Source organism: Rattus norvegicus, chromosome 17 (genome assembly GCF_021556685.1).
Source record: "Rattus norvegicus strain SHRSP/BbbUtx chromosome 17, alternate assembly SHRSP_T2T, whole genome shotgun sequence".
Taxonomy (NCBI): Eukaryota; Metazoa; Chordata; class Mammalia; order Rodentia; family Muridae; genus Rattus; species Rattus norvegicus.
Window position 1 is genome coordinate 1296441 of NC_141550.1, and position 21802 is coordinate 1318242.

Genomic DNA, 21802 nt, shown 5'->3' on the forward strand with positions numbered 1-21802 from the left:
CACTGTGGCTAGGAGTCACATCTTCCCAGCAAGCAGTGATTAATTCTTATAAGCAGTGGTAAGAAATCTGTGAAAAGAAAAAAATTTTTAAGATGAAAGTAGACTATTTACTAATATGAAGTAAGAAGATACCAATTTGAAGTTTAGTTTCCTTTTATAGCCATTTGAATATGTTATCTATATGGTTATTTAAAGTTGTAAAGCATTTCTGCTAAGTTGTATTTACATATGTGTATGTGTGTGATGCAGGCATCTATGTACCATGGCACGCATCTTTAGACCAGAGGATAGCTTTTTAAAAAAAGATTTATTTATTTATTTAATATGCATATACTGTAGCTGTCTTCAGACACACCAGAAGAGGGTATCAGATCCCATTACAGATGGTTGTGAGCCACCATGTGGTTGCTGGGAATTGAACTCAGGACCTCTGGAAGAGCAGTCAGTGCTCTTAACTGCTGAGCCATCTCCCCAGCCCCAGAAGGTAACTTTAGAGCCAGGGTCTGCCTTCCATTACTGGATCACAAGCACCCAGGATTCTCCGTCTGCACCCAGAACTTTTGAGGGAGCGGTGGGATCACAGAACCTGTTAATGCCTGTAACCTGGGTGGGTTCTGGGGATCAGAACTAAGCTGTCAGGCTTGGCCCCTTGATAACATAACTTCTAAAGTTAAAGAAAAGAAGTAAGGTGGTGTTGCTGACACAGAGTAAAAGTAGAGATGAATGGAAAATGCTTACCTTGTAGCAGCACTTTCTGCGCTTCTGGCCACTACCACAGGTACAAGGCTGAGAAGATGTGAGGATCAGAGCCACATCTTCTGTTTCTAACACTGTTTGGTAGACAGCTTTCTGGAAATCTGTCAAAGAAGAATATACCATCTGTACACAAAGGAAAAGACAGTTATTCAGATTCCTGTAGTGGTGAAAAAATCATCATAACAGCCACTGGATTTGACAAGGGCAACAGTGTCATCACCCACAATACCTCTGCGTATGGCTGCATGACAATTATTCCACCTCCTGACCCCACTATATATTGTGCAGACTATTACCTCACCTTTAGATAAACCTTTTCATTTGTTCTTTTTTTCACTTAGAAGAAAAAAATTACATGGAAAACAAATAATGTGACTTCCTTAGACACTCTCAGAATGTCATGGGTCTCTGTAGATATCTATCTGTGTATCATGCAAACAAATCACAATAAGGTAAAACAAAAGACTTAGAACATTAGTATAAATTACAAATGCTACTGAAATATTGAAAAACTGACAAAAATGCTAAAAAAAACTTCATGTTACTTTAGCTTGTTGGTTTGAGTATCTTGCTATACATTCCTAAAATTAGTGAGGAAATAATTAAATCAATGTATGAAAAAGCAAACATAATTTGCTATCGTATGACCAAATTCAAGGATAAAGTATTATAACAAAACAATGCCACCAAGTATAAGGAACACAATTTTCCTCTTACTTCAGGCAGCACTAGAAATAAATAACATTCTTCTAGATATGTATGTAACCAGTGTCAAAATCATGTCTACAGTATATAATTACTCTTCGATGCTCAGTCCTGAATATAAAAATATGTGAGAATAGCAGAACATAGAAGATGACAGTCAGTGACTAAATACTGTCAGTGTTCAACACTAACAATTACTAAGTGTTCCTTATGTGTTGTGCATTTCAGAACAACCATGTGAAGCCTGCCTGACATCATTGGTTCCACTTGACAAACAACACTGGTCTCAGTGGGCTACCCAACTGAGGAAACCTTTAACTGGGAGAGCCAGAGCTCAAGTTCTAAGTCTTTAGGTGAAATTCTCTCTTGATATATTTTGTTAGTATTATTCCTACATAACAGATTGCATACACATGTACGTGCACACACACCTCTGCATGCAACATTTTTAAAAGCATAGGTTCACAAAGTACTTCAACATATTTGCTTTAGATTAATATCAAAAGTCATATGTTATCAATTTTCTCAACCTTCACATCAGTACCAGCTTTTATTTTCAAATCTATTTTTACAAGGTATCCTAAGATAAAGTGCATTTGATACCATCACCACAGCATGAGTTAGATTTAGCTTATAATAGTTTATAGAATCTTTATCCTACTGCTGGAACTATTAAGAATCACAAAATTAAACATCAAGGAAATGAGAATTTGGTCTGGTCTTGTTTTCTAAGAAAGGGTTTTACTGTGTAGAGCCGGCTGGCCTGGAACTCACTATGAAGACCAGGCTGGCCTGAACTCAGAGATCTGCTTGCCTCTGCCTTTTGGTGTTGATATTAAAAGTGCAAGCAAGGGGTTGGGGATTTAGCTCAGTGGTAGAGCACTTGCCTAGGAAGCGCAAGGCCCTGAGTTCGGTCCCCAGCTCCGAAAAAAAGAACCAAAAATAAATAAATAAATAAAAGTGCAAGCAATTACACCTGGCTTAAGATGTGTGTTAGACACACGCTGTCATGGCTTGGATTCCAAAGGCCCACCCCACATAGGTCCACAAGCCAAAATCCAGCTCAATGGCTTTTGGCACCACTGGGACGTGGTGGAGCCTTTACAAGAAACTGAGGCCACTGAGATTGTGTCCCTGAAAGGGACACTGGGTTCCTGGCCCCTTCCTGTCTCTTTTCTTCTCCATAACACAGTGAGGTCAGAGCTTGTTCCACCATGTTTTCTTATAGATTACAGGTCCAAAGTATGTGGGTTGATGTCTATATGCAGGTGAAGGCAGGCACAAGGTAAGATGAGACTTGTGAAAGGAAAAAAAAAGGAGGGTGCAGAGTTTTTGAGTGGTGGGAGAGATAAGAGGAGGGAGAACCACCAAGATGGAGGAAAGGACAACCCAGATTTGTGTGGCTTGCTATGAATATCTTACAAGGGATGGATTACTACAGGACAGTTTGTCTTATCTAGGTGAGGGTTTTATATCAATATCAATTGGTTCTAAGTGTATTGTGTGGATGTTTTGTGGGGTAAGAATCTACTGATATAAATCTGATTGATAAATTACAAGCTTTTAGTTTTGATTTTATTGGGTTACTGGAAATTGTGACTGAGCAGAGTCAACAAGAGAGCTATGAGATAGGCGGTCAGTCATTACATGGGGCTGGTGTGGCAGCGACCCGCCATGGGAACTAGAAGGGCAGTCACTGATGGGGCTAGCCGTGGCAGTGAGATCACCTCAGGGCCCAGAGGGTAGCCAGCAGTAGTATGGGATGGAAACTGGGAACTTAGCGAGTCAGATGAAGACACTTTGATAGCTCTGGGCCAGAGAATCTGCGAATCTGGCTGACTGAGATGAGAACACCCTGCTAATGCCATGTGGCCTGACAGTGCTGGTGAATAGCGTGGGATGGTTTTCCTTTATTTAATATTTACCAAAACACAAGGGACCACAGACTGAAACCTGTGAAACCAAGGTAAACCTTTCCTCTTTGTAGTGATTTATCTCCAGAGTATGTTACAGCAATAGAAAGCTCGCAAACACATGTACTATTTTACAGAAGTAAGCCTAAAAACAAATGCAATGCTTTTCAGGGAAAAAAAGTGAGAAGGAATTAACATACACAAACACAGTTCTCACCCGGTCTTCTTTCTTAGGCAGCTGCCCCTTGATAAGAGTCTTGGTACGCCTGAGGAAATAGCCAGACATCTTTTTGGCAAGTCTGTGCATGGCTTTTCGGCCAGTAGCAAGCTCTCTTTTTGTTGCTGTGTGTCTCTGGCCATGTTCCACTGGGTCAGAAAATTGCTTCTTGAAGTGAATCCTGCTACCTAAAAGTCCTGGCACAGCCCTGCACAAAGGCAGTAAGAAAACGTTTAACAAAGTTACTAATTTATCTAAAAAGAAAAGCATTCAATTCTATTGCTTGTAAGGGATATTCAGTGGTTTACTTAATAACAACAAAAACAAGACCCAGGAAAACAGCATTCCTTCTTCATGACTGTTTATAACTGAAGATAATGAACTGGTAACTCAGCACTTATTTACTCTGGGGATCAACAATAACACGCTAAGACTTTCACAGAACTTCAAACCCAGAAACTTGCTTGGGAATGAGTATTTCTGTAAACAGTTAAGTGACCACTTTTTTTGGGGAGGGGCTGTGATTTAAAGAACCAGCAATCAGAAAACAGGGGCAGCATTCAGCTAAACACGATCCTGGAAACCCACGCACGTCACTCACCAGTCCATGACACACCACAGCTCCTTCATGTTGTTCTGAAGGATAGTACCAGTGAGGCCAATGCGGACCTTACACTTCACAGCCTTCATAACTTCTGTAACTCGAGCATTTGGATTCCTGATTCTATGAGCTTCATCTACAATAATAGCTGACCATTCCAAACTAAAGAGAAAAGGGTACGGATAGAAGGAAAAACCAGAACATTTCTTTACCTTAGACATTTACACAACATTTTTTCATTATATCCCTAACACCTTCATCCTTTGATGAGCCTACTGAGTTCTCATCTGGCTAAGTGACCCTAGGTCACAGAACACCACTGATAAATATAGAAAACATGAGAAATGAGGAAAGACATGATTTTGTAAGCCCCAATAAAATGTATATGATACTACTTTAGAGATCATGTTTGATAATGCTGGAAAAAAATTTAAACATCATTAAATGACAAAATTTGTCCTTTAAATAACAAGCCAGAAACAGACACATCAAAGAAGGAAACTTTACATTAAATCTGAATGAAGACCTTAGTATTTTATTTTGAAATTTGTAATATACACTGTTTATGAAGAAGGTTAGTAGTGATTGCTGTACATCAGTGGGAGGGTTTTTTTTGTTTTTTTTTTTTTGTTTTTTTTTTTTTGTTTTTTTTTTTTTGTTTTTTTTTTTTCAGGAACATGCCAGAAATGCTTAAGAGCCAAACCCAGGATAAATGTCAAAAAGAACAGAAGCCAGTCTAATTAAAATATCAAAGCATCAAGAATAACAGTTAAATTGTGTGCAAAATATTGGATAAACATCTAGAACTTAAAGGGGGAAAAACAAACCATATATAAAAATGAACTTAAGATATATTACAAATCTAAATATTTAAAAATAAATTTATAAAACATCAATTTTCTTATTCTATTCAAACACAAACTTCTCAGAAGTCTAATGATAAAATGGATGCTGTCAAAGTTACAAACTTTTGCCCTTCTGAAGACACCATTTAGAACATGAAAGACATAAACTGAGAGAAGACATTTGCAAATTATAGTCAGGTAAAACACCTGTATGTAGACTATAGGCTACTAAAGCTCAACATCCTAACCAAAAGATAGGCAAATCACTTCAACTAACTGAAAACGCACACATTGCAAGTAAGCATGTCTATAGTTCAGGGGAAAGGGACAAACTGCCATCATTGTAGACTTACTCATTGGCTTACCTTCTTACTCCAATACAATTAGACATTCATTTACCTTGCTTTAAGTGTGTTTAATTTCTAACCAATGAGACTCTTCTATAAAGAAAAATGCCATTAATAAGGTAAAGAGAATGATAAACTACAAAAGCAGATTATATGCTGAAACCTAATAAGATAAATGGATTCAAGTAAGGATAAATTTTACAACCCAACACATCTACATAAATGAACATAATAATCAAAATGTTGCCTTATAGATTTGCTACTGTCAAGAAAAGACCGTATTTTGAAGATATTGTATGGATACGTCCTTTCTTATCCCACAGGTAAATTTAGTGTCATTAACAATAAACAACATGGTGCTCCCCAAAGTGACAATGTGAAGTTCACAGCAATATTCATAAAGCATCCTTGCCAACAATGTCAACCTGCATAAAACAAAGCTTTTAGGCTGGACTCAGTTTATTGAAATACAAATGATAAACGGGATCACTCTATATCAGGTGAGTATAAAATAACTAAAGTCACCATCCAAACCTTTACTGAATCCTGCTTTATAGATATTAGCTATTAATAAGACCTTAAGGATAATTAAAAAAATTTTAACTGCTTTCTCTTTGTTTCCCCCTCATCTTTTTTTTTTTACTACTTTCCTTTGTGAATATATGTATATATGTATGTACGTACCTGTTTGTATGGGTACACAATGTGTGCATGTGCCATGTAAAAGACAGAGGTCAGCTTCAGGTATTACTCCTTAGATGCTGCCCACCTTGTTTTTTTGAGACAAACTCTCTCCCTGGTCTGGAGTTGGCCAATTAGGTGAGATTAGCTTGCTAGGGAGCTCCAGGGTTCTATCTGTCTCAACCTACAGATGTGTGCCACAATTTTCAGTGGGTTCTAGGGAATCAAAGTCAGGTCTTTATGCTTCATAGCAAGCACTTTACCAAGTCACCTACCCATATGACAGGGATAATGAGGTATAAAGAGCACTAACTTAGATATATAACAAAATTAAAATATGGGTTCAAGCTGTAATGTTATGTGAAACTTACTAAAGTGATTTGCTAGTGTACTTAGACAATGTGTATAGTCATGTGCATATAATACATGAACACACATTCATGCTTACACACACATGCATGAATGCACACATGTGCATACACAGATATTCACAAAAAGATCTGTGGACTCTAATTGCTAAGTATATAAATACTCTTACACATTTGTCCAACTTTTCTTCAGATTCCTTAATTTAAAGGTACAAAAAGATAGACCCTCTCAAGGACACAGAAAATAAGAAATGTAAAGAAGATAGACAAGAAGACTTGGAGAAACAGAAAACGCTCTGTAGGTAGCAGAAGTGCAAGCCAAGGAGCACTCTCATGCACATGTGTAGTTCTTAAGAGGACTACAGGGTGGGAATACTGGATGACTCAGGAAACTGGAGTCACATCAATACCCAGCCATTTGTTCAAGAAGTTCAAAAATAACACTTCTCACTCTACAATTCATACATGAAAATTATTCTCACATAAGGAAATAAAAGACAAAGTATGGCAAAATTTTAATTTTCCCTAAGAAAAGGCAGATATACACAAAAATCTTTAAAAATTATAGCATAAATATTTGTTATAGATGGAGATATAAAAGTCAGACATGATGATACACACTTTGCAATCCCAGCACTCAGAAAGTGTTGGCAGAAGAATTTAAGGCCAGCCTGGGGTACACAGAAAAGTCTGGCTGGCCTGGGTTAGAAGAAACTATCTGACCAAACTGAATGAAGTGGAGAAGCAGGGAGGATGGGCAAGAAAGAGACAGACAGAAAGACAGACAGTCTGCCTAAGTAGTGTCTGTAAGAGCTCAAGGTACAGGTTAGGAGGAGTGCACAAAAAAAAAAAAATGCAGCCTTATTTGGCTTTTGAGATATATATTTAAATCTACCAACATTTCATAAAATATATGAATATAATATACTAGTAATAATTATATATTGTTCAACCATAGTATACCATGCATTTGTCTACTCTGTGGATGGTTTATTATAAATATACAGAGCACCACATGTATAAAATAGTACTCAGAGGAAACATAAAACATTTAAAGTATATTAAAACAGACATTTGAACTAGTAACAACTAACAGCAAAAAAGTAATGTCCTCCTTTCTCTACTTTTATAAAGATATAGTTTACAGTTACATAATTTTTGAAACTCTTAAAACTTGTGTCACATAAAATAACCACTTACACATGTCTTTAGCATTAGCATATGTTAAAATGCAATAAGCACAGAAGCATAAAAGTTAAATATGAAATTTATGTAAAGGAACACAAGGACAAGTAAACATTAATTAAATGTGACTATAAGAAAATTTATTATATTTATCTAATTGCATAACATCTTTTCAGATAACATGCTGGTTTAAACACTGAGATCTGGAGTTAGATTGGTAATCAATGTTATAACCTCATGTCCACCACTGATTTTACTGTATAAGCTTGGACAAATTGCTTAATAATGCCTCCATAACCAAGATTATTGTCTTCTGCCAGAATCCATAAAACAGTAAAATACAAACTTAGCATGGGGTAAAAATCATAACCAAAGCCTACCTAGTAAAATCTAAGTTTACCCACACTGCATTAAATATGAATGGTCTAAATTCCTACCTCACAAATGCAAAGATTGTCAGAATGAACATTAAAAAAAAATCAATCACAGTTCAACTAAATTCTACTTGTAAAGAAAGTCACTAAAATATATAGAAAATGTGACAATAAAAGGAAGAAAAACTATAATATGCAGTTGGCATAAGAGAACTGTTGGCAGTTATATTCGTATTATACAAACAATATAAGAAATAAAAACAAGAGGTACTTTTAAAAATAATCCAAGAGAAAAAATAAAAATTTGAAAATGCATGTGAACCTAAAAGCAGAACCTAAAAAATGTGTTAAAGTTACAGAACTGAGGAGATATAAATAACTATATGATTTCAAATCTCATCTCAGAGAATTATAACCCAACCCCAAAGAAAATCAGCAAAGACAGGGAATACTCAAAACTATACAGATCAACCTAGGCTTCTTGACACTTAGAGAACTCTATACATAGCAACTGTAGAATACACAGTGCACATGCATTAGAAAGGTAGAATTCCTATATCTCATTAAAATGAGTAAAAACAAAAAGACTCACAATGCTGATATCGGTGAGACTGTGAAGCTATAGAACCCTTACAGAATCCCGTTAAAGTACAATGGTATAATCACTATGAAAAACAGGTTTGTAGTTTCTTCCATTTAAACCTGTACTTACTCTATCTCAAATTTCCACTCTCATTTATCCACCCAACAAAAATAAAAACATATGTCAGAAAGGGCTTCCATAAATATATTTCTTGATATGTTACTTATGATATCGATGAACTAGGAAACAACTCAAATAACTACTTTCAAATGAGTAGGCAACCAAGGAGGAATACAATTCAACATTTAAAAAATAATTACTGATTACTGAATGGTTCAGATGCATCTTAAAAAACATGCTGGGCAAAGATGAATGAGGAAACTTTCAGCCGAACTGCATTAACAGAAGTCTCTGAAACAGTTTGAAACAGTCTGTGGTGACAGAAACCAGGATTTGTGTTCATGGTGTGAACTGCGGAATATCTGACTATAAGGAGGACAGCTGGGGTAACACAAATGTTTTCTCCCTTCCATGGGATAGGGGTTGAGCTCAAGTATTCATTTTTTAAAACAGGTATCAGCAAACTGTGGCTATTGGGCTAACCCCAGATTATGAATAGTTTTGCATGATCAACAAATTAATAGTTTCATATTTTTAGTCAGTTGAAAAATAAAAAAGAATATCCACAGAACCTATGTATAGCCTTAAAATATTTGCTAACTGGACCTTTACAGAAAAATCTAACTATGCCAGGTCAGTATTCACAGCACTATATAATGTGCTCCTTAGTATCTGAAGATTGGTTCAGGGACCAAAATATGTGGAAGTTCAAGTCTCTTACATAACATGACACAGTATCTTCATATAATCTACATATATCTTCCTGTATTCTTCAAATAATCTGTGTAATGTGTAATACCCTCCACAATATAAATGCTATATAAAAATACTATACTGAGTTGTTGAGGGAAATCATTAATTTGTTCTAGCCATGTGGAACCCATGGAAATGAAAGCTAACTACATGTAAAAATCACTATTGATTACTGTACACGGATTCAGCCTTGTTAGATTAATTCTAATGGAAACTTTCCACCTGTGTTTGAACAGCTCATTTTGGCAAGAGCAGATCCAATTCATCCAGTTATTTTCCAGATGAGATGGCTTAACCAAATCCACATAGCTTTGTAGCATGTGCTTTTAGTATATTCTTTTTTTTTGTTACTTTTGAGCCCAGGCCCCATTATATGTGCTCATGTTGGCCTTAAATTCATGATCGTCTCACCTCAGCTCCAGAGCAGGTAAGGTTTCAGGTATACCCCATCTCATCTCACTACATTTCACTCTTGACTACGTCTGTGTGATCTCATGCCAGGGCATTTTAGCTGATTTGAAAGAATCACTTTTAAGGTCTCTTTCACTGACTATAATTGACACTGGTTAAAACCATAGTATTTTAGCACTTAAAAGATTTATTAGGTAACTCACATGTCCTCCCTGCTTACATGCTCTTGATTCTTGTCTGTTATCTAGTAAGGACACCTCATTTTGACTTATATCCCTATGTAAACAGCCCGATATTTTCTTTTTTTTTTCTTTTCTTTTCTTTTTTTTTTTTTTTCGGAGCTGGGGACCGAACCCAGGGCCTTGCACTTGCTAGGCAGCACTCTACCACTGAGCTAAATCCCCAACCCCAACAGCCCAATATTTTCTTAATCACATCTTTGAACATGATTACATTCTAACATTGGGACCTATACACATGAACTGGGAATTTGGGTACAAAGTAGGTCAGAACAAATCTCTTAATTTGGTTTTCTTCCATCGACGTGTCTTAACATGTCAATAGTGGCTTTTCCCTCCATAACCTGATGGAGATACATAAGGGGTGTGCTAGTGATCTAAGGTGCAGATCCAAGTGTTCTAGGCGGCTTTCAATACTGTTGTAGGTATCATCTATGCAAAGTGTCATACATGGACTTGAGACACGTCTCTACTCTCTAAAGTTTACTGTTTAGAAAGAAGTCCTGTTCTGAGTTTAAGAGAAATGATATGAAGTGGTAGGAAGCCATCCAGATGGAGTCAGCTATCACATACTATGGCTTATAATCCTGACATGAAAATCAGGCTTAAAGGAGCTTGAATTTTGAGCTGAGATATGAAGATGCACATAACTGATGTTGGCAGCACTGATAGCACTACTCTCATGAGTTTACCTGTTAAGCTCCTCCAGACACAAGCGCAGTGTTTCATAGGTCGTCAGAGCAATTTCACATTTCCTTTGCTTTAAACGAGTCAGCTCATTGTCTTTTTTGCTACCATGTAAAACAGTAACTCTGAAATATCCCCAGGTATCCAATTCATCCTTCCAGTTGTAGAGGACAGAGAGAGGAGCAACTATTAAGAACATCTAAAAACAGGAAGAAAAGCATCCATGTTTTTAATAAGAACTCCAACATAAAGTGGTACAATATCAATAGTTCATTCCTTGATTTTGATGCTATAAGTAAGTAATTAATACAAATGATTGGTTTGCTGAATGTGGACAAAAAAAAGATCCTCAAAAATTATCTTTGCGTAATTAGTTTTTTGTTAGAACAAAGAAGATAACCCACAGACAGGAACAGCTATGTTTCATTTCTATTTTTAAAGGCACTGAAGAGAAAAGTAACTCTCTGAGAGGAGAACAGTAGCATTAGGATCCCAACAATAGAGTTATACAAAGCAAATGGGCAGCACCCTTCGCTGAACAGTCTTCTGGGGCTGCTTTCTTATCTTCCGTACTCCCTTTTTCTCAGACTCTCTCAGTCGAAGGCATGAAAAAGTGGAAAACTAGAGCAAGTAGAGAGCCTCCACCTAGGTTTCTGTTAGTCACTTTACCTGTTTATTTCCACAAACCCTGCCTTCCCACCTGTGACTACAAGATTAACTGTTTATGTTCTTCAAAGACAGCAAGGTTTGATTTTACTCAGTGGTTCCCATCTGTCTTTCTATCAATCTAGAATCAACATGGTAAACTGGCCCTAGCCTTCCCCACATGCCAGCTTTATTTTTATAAAGGACTACTTTTATCAACTGGCATAATTTCCAAAACAAAACAGAAATCAAACTGAAACAAGATAGAGCATGTTTTCTCCACTGCACATCTTTGGCTACCAGGCTCTCCCTTCAGAGCTCTGTTCTCAAGACTTATCCACACTTATTACCTCTACCCCCTGTTCTCTATTGAACTTCTAGCCATTTGGAAATAAGCTACAGTCTAAATATGAAATGGTCCCCAAAGGCATGTGTGGTAAAGACTTGGTTTCTGGGGAGATGGTGGGACTTTAAAAGACAGTGCCCTGTGAAGGGAAATTGAACTATTGGGACACAGTTCAATGACCTAGGAGAACATTTCTCCTATCTTTTTCACTTTGTCCTCCATGAAGTGAGCAGCTTCCTCTGCCATATATTCCTATCATGATGCACTGCCTCACCACAGGCTGTAAAGCCAAGAAGACAATAGATCATGAACCAAAACCTCTAAAACTAAAAGCCAAAATAAACTTTTTTAAAGTAACTTATCTCAAGTAATTTATTAAAGTAACAGAAAGCTGATTAATTTAGCTTTCAACTAGAGCAATCTAGTTTTCACAGTGGTGCTCGGATGCTCTACTTTTATTTTTTAACCCTGAATATCTCTCTCACCAACTACTTAAAACTTCTTATGTTTTTATTTTTCTTTGTGACCAATACTCCTAGGTCATTACATATACGAGAATTATTAGTACATTTTTCTAAAGGTTTATACTTGCCCACTCCCAAGAGATGAAGCAATAAAGCATACTATAAAATAAAAAGTTTTGTATAATGTTTCATCAGGCCACTTATGACCTATAAGAAACAATAATATGCCATGTTTATAAAGAGAAAGAAGAAAACAAAGTCTAGCTGTAGCTAACTCCTTACCCCCATCCATCAAGAACAGGAGCACCTTCTTCCCATCTTGCTTCACTTCAAATAGCTTTTGCTATTATAGTTTACCTTATAATTTCATTTTTCTCCTACCTTCAAATACAAAGTCAAGGCTCGAAATGCTATATCCAATTGTGATGCCTCTCTTTGAATTGTGTATATTATAAGATGAAAATCGTGGGTACAAACTCCATCTGTGTCCCCAGTAGTTCCTACCCTTAGAACTGCAGTGCTAAGGATTTAACCCACACATGTCACTCCAGAAGTTGAGGAGATGTATACATAAGCATTTTCACAGTAGCACCACCATTTGCAATGCAACCCCCCATAACTGATCTTTTTTAAACCTGCTTGGCTCCTTATTTTTCCTTCCTAGTGTTTATGTTTTGTTTAGCCTTAACTATCAATTTGACATAGCCTAGAGTCATCTGAGAAGCCTTAATTGAGGAATTTTCTAGATCAAACTGTTCTATGGGAATGTCTGTGGGAGCTCTCTTTATTAATTTATGTGGACGGTCCTAGCCTACTGTGGGCTGTAGCATCTTTAGGCAAGCTATCCTGGGTTGTATAAGAAAGCTAGCTAAGCATGAACCTGCAAGCGTGAGAGAATGAGCCAGGAAGCAGTGTTACTCCATGGTTCCTGCCTTCAGCTTCCCACTGCGAATTCCTGGCCTTCGGTACTAGACTATGAGCTGGAAGTGTAGAGCAAATAAACCTTTTCTTCCCCAAGTTATATCTGACAAGTCTCTTATCTGACTAGTCTTTTACCCAGCAACAGAAAGGAAACAAACTTTCCAACTGTTTCAGCTATATAAGAGCTTAAAGGGTGGCAAATGTAAGTAAATTAACAAAAGGAACTTTTGTTCAGTACCAGATCTTTCTTACACTGGTATTGTAACTGATAGAAAAAAATTCTTTAATTTTTCAATTTTAATTTTCTCTGTGGGTGGTGCAAGTTTGTGTACACGTAATGATAGGACAAAGATTGACTTTGAATGTCTTCCTGTCTGTTCCCCACAGGGAGACCAACAGAATCAACTAACCTAGATCCTTGGATCTCTCAAGTCTGAACCACCAACCAAAGAAAATATAAAAGCTGGACCTAGGCCTCCCTACACGTATATAACAGATGTGCAGCTCCATCTTCAAGTGCATCCTGAACATCTGGAGCAGGGGCTATCCCAAAAGACGTTGCCCTATGTGGGATATGTTCTTCTAGCTGGGCTCTTTGTCTTGCCTCAATGGGAGAGGAAGCACCTAACCTCACAGAGACATGAAGCCTGGGTGTGGGGATATCCAGGGGGCCCCAACCGCTCAGAGGAGAAAGGGAGAGGGGTCAGGGGTTGGGGGAAGGATTGTGGGACAGGGTGACTAGAAGGGGTCCAGTGAGTAGGATGTAGAGTGAAAATTAAATAAAAAGAAAGAAAAGAAGGAAGGAAGGAAGGAAGGAAGGAAGGAAGGAAGGAAGGAAGGAAGGAAGGAAGGAAGGAAGGAGGGAGGGAGGGAGGGAGGGAGGGAGGGAGGGAAGGAAGGGAGGAAGGAAAGCAGGCAGGCAGACAGGCAGGCAGGCAGGCAGGCAGGCAGACAAGCATCTGTTTTTGGCTAAGCTGGCTGGCTGGCATGCTGGGATCTGCTTGTCTGTTTCCCAGCACTGACATTACTTTTCTACACAGGTACTAGGGGTATGAATTCATGTTATCATTACAGCAAGTACTTAACCCACTGGTCTATCTCTCTACCAACCTCCCTTTTATTAAACATTCTTCTTAGAATCTCCAAAGTTTGATCTTACAAGATGATATTTTTAATTAACTTACTATGATTTATTTCATAAAGACCAAGTTACAGTATAAACTTAGTCTAAATTTAATGAATCATTCCAAAAAGCAGCACGTGAAATGCATGATTTGTGTTTTTTCCTTTAGGAATTCATTGGCACTTATATTTCATGCATTCCTTAAAGACTTATTCATACCTGAAAAGTTTCAGAATGTATATAAAACAATCTCTCTCACACATACATACAGCCCTAGTTCAAACTACTACTGCTTAATTTGTAACATTTAATTCATTCATTGTTTATTTTTCAAGGAGATTGAAATCAGATTTTCAAGGTTCTGTTTTAATTCTGGCATTATCTTTATCTTTATTTCATTTATTCTCTTTTCCACAAAACTTCTTTCAAAAATGTATGCTACTTCAAACAAACTCTCTGAAAACATACATGCACTGCTGCCAAGCAAACGAAGAGCAAATATGAAAACCAATCTGTAACAGAGCTGGGCTGCCTGGAAAGGACTCCCGGCAGAGTAAACAGTTCAGGAAGACAGCAAGTGAGTACAACATCCCCATCCCTCACAGAACTGAGAAGACCACACTGTATCTATGAGAAAGAAATCACAAAACAAACAGCCATAGAAACAATAACAGAATCCAACAGACTGAAGCAGTTGGAAGGACTGGATCAATAAAAGGGATTTTAAGAAAAAATTAGGGGCTGGGGATTTAGCTCAGTGGTAGAGCGCTTACCTAGGAAGCGCAAGGCCCTGGGTTCGGTCCCCAGCTCCAAAAAAAAAGAACCAAAAAAAAAAAAAAAGAAAAAAAAAAGAAAAAATTAGTGGAATCAGTCTATTGTCAAAAAAGTTTACTCTGCCACCAATATTTAGTGTCCCCTATTTAAAAAAAGAGTACTCTGCATATTTTTAAATTAAGTAAAAAATCTACCAAATTTATGTTTCTATGTATATGTGCAATATATGCATGCAGGTGCCTATAGAGACCAGAAGCATCCAATCCCCTAGAGCTGGAGTTATAAATGACTGTGAGCTGTGGATGATAGGAACCAAACCCTGGTCCTCTGCAAGAGCAGTACATTCTCCTAACTGTAGAGCCATCTCTCTAGCCCCTGGGCACATTTTTCAAAAGTGAACTTATTTGTTAGAATTCTACAGTAAATATTATGGCTTTGGGGGTGAGGGGATTTTAAAGATGGAATCTTAGGTACTTCAACAAAAAGAAATTTCCTTTCAATGGAGAAAAAAAATCAATTCAGCATTGAACCATCATCTAAAATATGGAACAGAAAATAATTTTTAATTTTATAATTTATAATTATTTGGGTCAAGTTATAAGATAAAATTTTGAACTCAGAAGTCAACAAATAATTTGTCAACTAAGTAATGAAACCAAACCGAAAGAGATTAATGAGAACCAACACAAATACAATATAAATGAACACCCTCAGCATAACAGAGAGTTCAATATGGATTTCTCAGAACTCAGTTGCTGAAATAAACAAGAAAATCATCAGAAGAGACACAGCTGCCACCTGTCCAGGTATGAGTTCCTTTTTGGAGACTGTCACTCACAGGAGATCAGGATTCCTCACTACACTGCAGAAAGGTTTCAGGATGAGAAAGCATGAAACAGAGTTGAAGTTTATTAAGAGAAGATTTTAGCCTAGGTTCAAGCATGGACTTTAACATAGAGAAAGATATTTAGGAAAAGGACAGTACATATCCATATATGGACATGAGCTTCTCAAGAGAGCTGAGCTTAAGTGCCTTAGCAGTAGCCATATAAGTAATTGGTGGATATGAGGTTTCTTTGTTAAGTAAATTCTAATACGCACCCCCCCAAACTGTTTTTCAGTAAATGACATCATAGAGTACTTCCTGAGACACACATGACAGGTTTTCAGGTGACAAATGTTGAAGGAATACTTACATACTGGGTCACAAGGTTTCCCCATACACAGAGTTTATAGTAGAGTTGGCATATCAAAAAAGAGTAAGGCAAATTCAAAGGTCTTTCACAACTGTAAACTTAGCTCTTATGCAAAATTTGTTATCTTGGTATTTTTATTTGTAATGTCCCTATCATCCAATCCTCAATGTAAATCTGCTAATTGTGCTGGAATTCTTGACATTCAGCACAATAAAGCATCAAAACATTAAAAATACTTTACATAAAAACATAGTTATATTATTCTGTAAGAAAAAACACAGAGTTAAGTTGTTCCATCACTCTGTACCAAATAGTATAATCATCTGGAAATTTTAAGACTTCTCTTTTAAATAGTACTTGGGTAAAAAGAACAAAATCAGAGTTGCAGATATTTAGAGAAGAATAATGAAAACAGTACTACTTTCCAAAATTTTGGAACGGAGCTAAAGTAGTACTCAAAGAAACATTTACACATTAATAGAATTTATTAGAATATAGATAACACAAATTAATAAAATTATAGCTACAGAAGATCTAATAAAAGCAATGTACACTGTGGCAAAGGATTTCAGTACATATGCACACACACATAATTCAGTATACACAGAGAAAGAGAGAGAGAGAGAGAGAGAGAGAGAGAGAGCGCGAGAGAGAGCGCACGAGCGCAAGGAAGGGAAGAACTAGTGAAGGCTCCACTGTCAACTTTGTCAACCACACAGAGGATACGTTTCTCTTTTCCTACTCTCACTATTACTGGAGCATTCTGAAAACATTTAACTGTATTTATGTTTTAAATCACACTATTTCTCTTCGTTTTTCTCTTGCCAGTCTAGTTGTCATAAGTGGCATATAATGGCAGATAAACTCTGTAGAACCATTTAGCACTACAGAATTGAATGAACTCAGAGCTAAAAGTAAGCTTAAGTCTTTGAAATATTTAAACACACTAAGGATCATCACCCTAGGATAAAACTGAATCTGAGACTCAGTAAGCATGGAGCTGTTAAAATAGTAAGATAATTTAAAATAATAACAAAAATACCCAAAATCAGTACCTTTCTGAGGTCACTGGAGCAAACCTGGACTTCTCAGTAATCTGATGACTGAGACGTATATGGAAGAAACTCCATCTTAGAACTTGAGGAATATAGTTCATTACACTTATAAAATAATAACTGTTTTCATCAAAAAACTCCATCTGTATTCTTATCCAATTTTCTAGATACTGAGGCAGCATAAAAGCACATAAGGATCACTCAGTTGGTAAAGTACTTGCTGTGCAAACACGAGGAACTGAGTTCAATCCTTGGCAAACTGGGTGGGAGTGAACACCTGTAATGCCAGCAATGAGGAGGCAGAACCAAGAGATCCCTGGGGGCTCGCTGGCCAGCCAGTCGAGTTGGATCAGCAAGCTCCAAATTAAGTGAGAGACCCTGACTCACAAACTAAGGTGAAAAAGAAGACACCTGACAATCAGCCTCTGACCCTCGTTAGCATGTTCTTCTGCATACACGTGCACATGCAAGCATGTACACATAAAAAGAACATAAATGTAACACTCTATGATAATTTTATTGTTTTATTACAAATCTCTTATTTTGTGTACAATCACTCCACCCTGAACATGTCCAATCTTGTCTAACCTCGGCAGAGTTGGTCCTGATTAGCTATCTGGAGGGAAAAAGTCTTGTATTTCTATAAAAGCTATATATATTTATGAACACATTTATGAGTCTCATTCACTGTCACAAGAGCAGAGGCAGAGAGAAGCATAATCTTCTGGTGTGAATATACAAAATATCCATGATGCACCTTTGCTACCAATATCTGTACTGCCTCTTCTTGTTCTTACACAAATTAGAAACAAATTAATGAAGGACTGAATTAACCTTACATACATATGCACGTAAATTCAACAAAATGAGTTGTGGAAATACAGTCGAGTAATAGATTGAAACTCCCAAGCAAGTTTAAGTTGAAATTCATCTTGCCATTCTTGAGAAATAATCTGACTTAACTAGCAGATGAAATTGGCAATCTTTCAAAAATAATATTTTTATGTCTAAACCCTTGTATTAAAATGTAAGATACATTACATTGTGTTTAAATGCTTCTGTGTTTGCAATGTTTGCTTTATAAGCTGAACACTTCTAGATATTCACCTTTCTGGCTGTAGAAGAAGACTCCTTTTTCATACTTTTTAGTAAAAACTCTGGCATGTTATTTTCAATATCTTCACGAGTTCCCTTTTTATGCAAAACTGCAGCCAGAAATGAAATAACCTGAAAGAAAAAGGACTTTTTTTATCACTATGTATAACTTTACTGGACAAGTAACACACTAGAGGCAAACAGTGGCACACCAATCACCAATCAGTAACACACGAGAGGCAAACAGTAGCCCACCAATCACCAATCAGTAGCACACTGGAGGCAAAGGTGTTAAAGGAGACATAAAAACATGAGTACTTTCTTTCTTTCTTTCTTTTCTTTTTTCCGGAGCTGGGGACCGAACCCAGGGCCTTGAACTTGCTAGGCAAGCGCTCTACCACTGAGTTAAATCCCCAACCCCTGATACTTTCTTTGAATTAACAAGTAACACATCAAGCAACACATCAAACTCCACATCGCCATCTCCTCTCAGGACAATTCTGCCCACTGATGAGTTCTTTCGTGATTCCATCATCTGAGATACCTTAGTATTTGTTTCTGTATTTGTTTCTATCCATGGAAACTATCTTTTCAAAGCCTCTAGAATAAACTATACATTTTTTTCTTTTTCTGTAGAAAATAAATTCCTTCAAGGAAAAAGTATTTGCCTCACAAGTTTGTACCTTTGTTTATCTAATGAACAACAGAGGCTAATTTAAGATAGGCTAATACGCTCATCAAAATATAGCATCTGGGAGTTGGGGATTTAGCTCAGTGGTAGAGCACTTGCCTAGGAAGTGCAAGGCCCTGGGTTCGGTCCTCAGCTCCGGAAAAAAAGAACCAAAAAAAAAAAAAAAAAGGATGCAAATCCCAACAATCAACTGCAAAGAGCACACAATCAATTAGATACTTGTTGGTTCAAATGTTAGCTCTGGTTATTTGGCAACTACGAGAACTTCAACAAGGGAATTAAACTCCCTAAATAGTTATCTGTAAAAATGACCAAAACAGTATCAGCAGGGTTAAAGATGTGGGATGAATATGTTATGAGGTGGATATCCATATAGAAGGAAATAACTCATTACTTTAAAATAAATTATAAATTACAGAATTAGAAAAACTATAAAGGAAAGTTTGTATTTGGAGCTAAATAAAGGAGCTGGCAGTAAGTCTCATTTGAGCCCCCGTGTAGCTTAGAACTCACTTCGTAGTCCCATCAAGGTGGCCTCAAACTTGAGCAACCTTCAACTTTTCCAGGTTGTTTACAAGTTACAAATTACAGATGTGACTGTAATTCCATATATTTTCTTGACAGTGCATACCTTATAAAAAAAGTATTTTTTAATATGTAGATATTTATGATCTTAGTCACAAATGATAAAAGGAATGCTAATGAGATTTATTTGAAGAAATAAAAGTTGATCATTTAAGATAATATCTTAAGCCATAGGCTCATTAGTGATGAATATTAATTACTTGCCATGAAAAAGTTTAAAAATTAACAAAATCACAAATATGTACTTTATAAAATAAAACCGAGACATAAAATTGATTTAAAAGAGGCTAGTGTAAATAAGATCAGATTACCTACAAAACAACAACAATTAAATACAAAGTAATAAAAAACAATAAAGACACTATACAATAGAATACTTTCAAAGTAAAGTAGTAAGGACAATAACAATAATCTAGGTTTTTATACTTAGTAATAATATTCAAGAATGCAAAGTGAAGTTATTTTCAACTAAAACCAGCCAATTCATCACAAAAAGAACCACACGCTTATAATATATGAAATATAAAAATATTAATATAAAATATAAAAGTAGTATTTGTGAAAAACCATCTAAGCACAAGTAGATGACTCTATGCAAAAGAGCAGTAGTACAAGCAAAATGTAAGAGCAAGAAAAATGGCAAACAGGCAGGAAAACAAGGTATACTGACTTAAAAATAAAACCAAACTACCTTTTGTTGGCATCAAATGACAAGATTTTAGGCTACAACTACTTTATCTAAATCAAGGTTAGGTCTAGGGGTAGTTACAGTTCCTAAGGTCCTTGTTCTGTCCACAAAGAAAATAAATGCATGCTATATTTGATAAGTAGAAAACATTTATCCTGAGCTCTGGGGTAATCACTAGGAAAAGGTAACTACCTACTCAACAAGCAGGATTCAAGGAAACGCAACACAATCTATCCAAAAGACAGCAAAAAAAAAAAAAAAAAAAAAAGAGAATGGCATATAAATAAAAGTAAATAATAAAATCATAGCTCAATAGGACACTGTGTATAAGCAGACAGGACGCTCTACATAAAAAGTAAAGACTGGGCCAGCAAAAAGGCTCACCAGGTGAAAAGACTTGCCACCAAGACAGACTTCCTAAGTTAGATCTGATGCACATATGGTGGACAATGAACTCCAAAAAGTTGTCTGACTGTCACATGTGCTTGTATGTGCTCAGACATACAGACAGACAGCACACGTACACATATTTTTAAAAGAATATCATAGATTCTTTTTCAAAGACAAGGACTGTCAGACACAACATATGTATGCCATGCAAAAAATAAAAGAGCAAGGACAGAGAAAGTTGTAATTAATTGAAAATTGAAAAAGACTGAAAATAAAACAGAAACCAAATAAAAATTGATGCAACTACATTAATATTAAATGTAAAAACAAAAACAAGGGGTTGGGGATTTAGCTCAGTGGTAGAGGCCCTGGGTTTGGTCCCCAGCTCCGAAAAAAAAGAAAAAAGAAAAACAAAACAAAACAAAACAAAAACAAAAGACTGAAGCAACCACATAGACAGCACATATCTACCCCTGACACGGCAGGCACTGTGCTAGGGGCTGAGAGAGTCTAGAGACGCCAATAACAGGCTGTTTTGGTTACTTAGTAACATGAAACCCAGCTGATGGGGGGAAGAGGACAGAAGTGACAAGGAGACAGACTGAAAGTCCAGTTAAGAAAAAGACAGACAAACTGAAAGTTATTGAAGAATCCAGGGAGGGCTAGGGAGATGGCTCAGTGGACAAAGGCACATGCCTGATGACTTGAGCTCAGTTCCCTGGTACCCACATGGTAGGAAAACTGCTACAAGTCATCCTCTGTGGCACACGTGCATGAATGTGCGTGCGTGCGTGCGTGTGTGTGTGTGTGTGTGTGTGTGTGTGTGTGTGTGTGTATCCAGCTGCTACAAGTCATCCTCTGTGGCACACGTGCATGAATGTGCGTGCGTGCGTGTGTGTGTGTATGTGTGTGTGTGTGTGTGTGTGTGTGTGTGTGTGTGTGTGTGTGTATCCAGCCAGCTAGAGATGAATGGGATTAGCAGGAGCAAAGGAGACATCCAGTAACTCCAACCTAGAGTAGCTTGACTTTTCTTGAGAATACGCC

At 36.9% G+C, this 21802-nt stretch overlaps 1 protein-coding gene across 7 annotated transcripts in view; it reads right to left on the reverse strand.

Annotated features, from left to right (window-relative positions):
• The window catches only part of Ercc6l2 (ERCC excision repair 6 like 2), a 155967-nt gene that overhangs the window by 127657 nt on the left and 6508 nt on the right, over window positions 1–21802 (reverse strand). For all 7 annotated transcript variants that reach the window (XR_015640861.1, XR_015640860.1, XM_087590922.1 and 4 more), the window contains 5 exons: window positions 18417–18536; window positions 10791–10984; window positions 4193–4354; window positions 3592–3799; window positions 739–879 (listed from right to left, as the gene is read on the reverse strand). Coding sequence is in view for 5 of the 7 variants with exons in the window: in XM_087590922.1 (XP_087447048.1) it covers window positions 739–879; window positions 3592–3799; window positions 4193–4354; window positions 10791–10984; window positions 18417–18536 (825 nt within the window). In the remaining 2 variants the exon portion in view is untranslated. The remainder of the gene's footprint in view (window positions 1–738; window positions 880–3591; window positions 3800–4192; window positions 4355–10790; window positions 10985–18416; window positions 18537–21802) is intronic.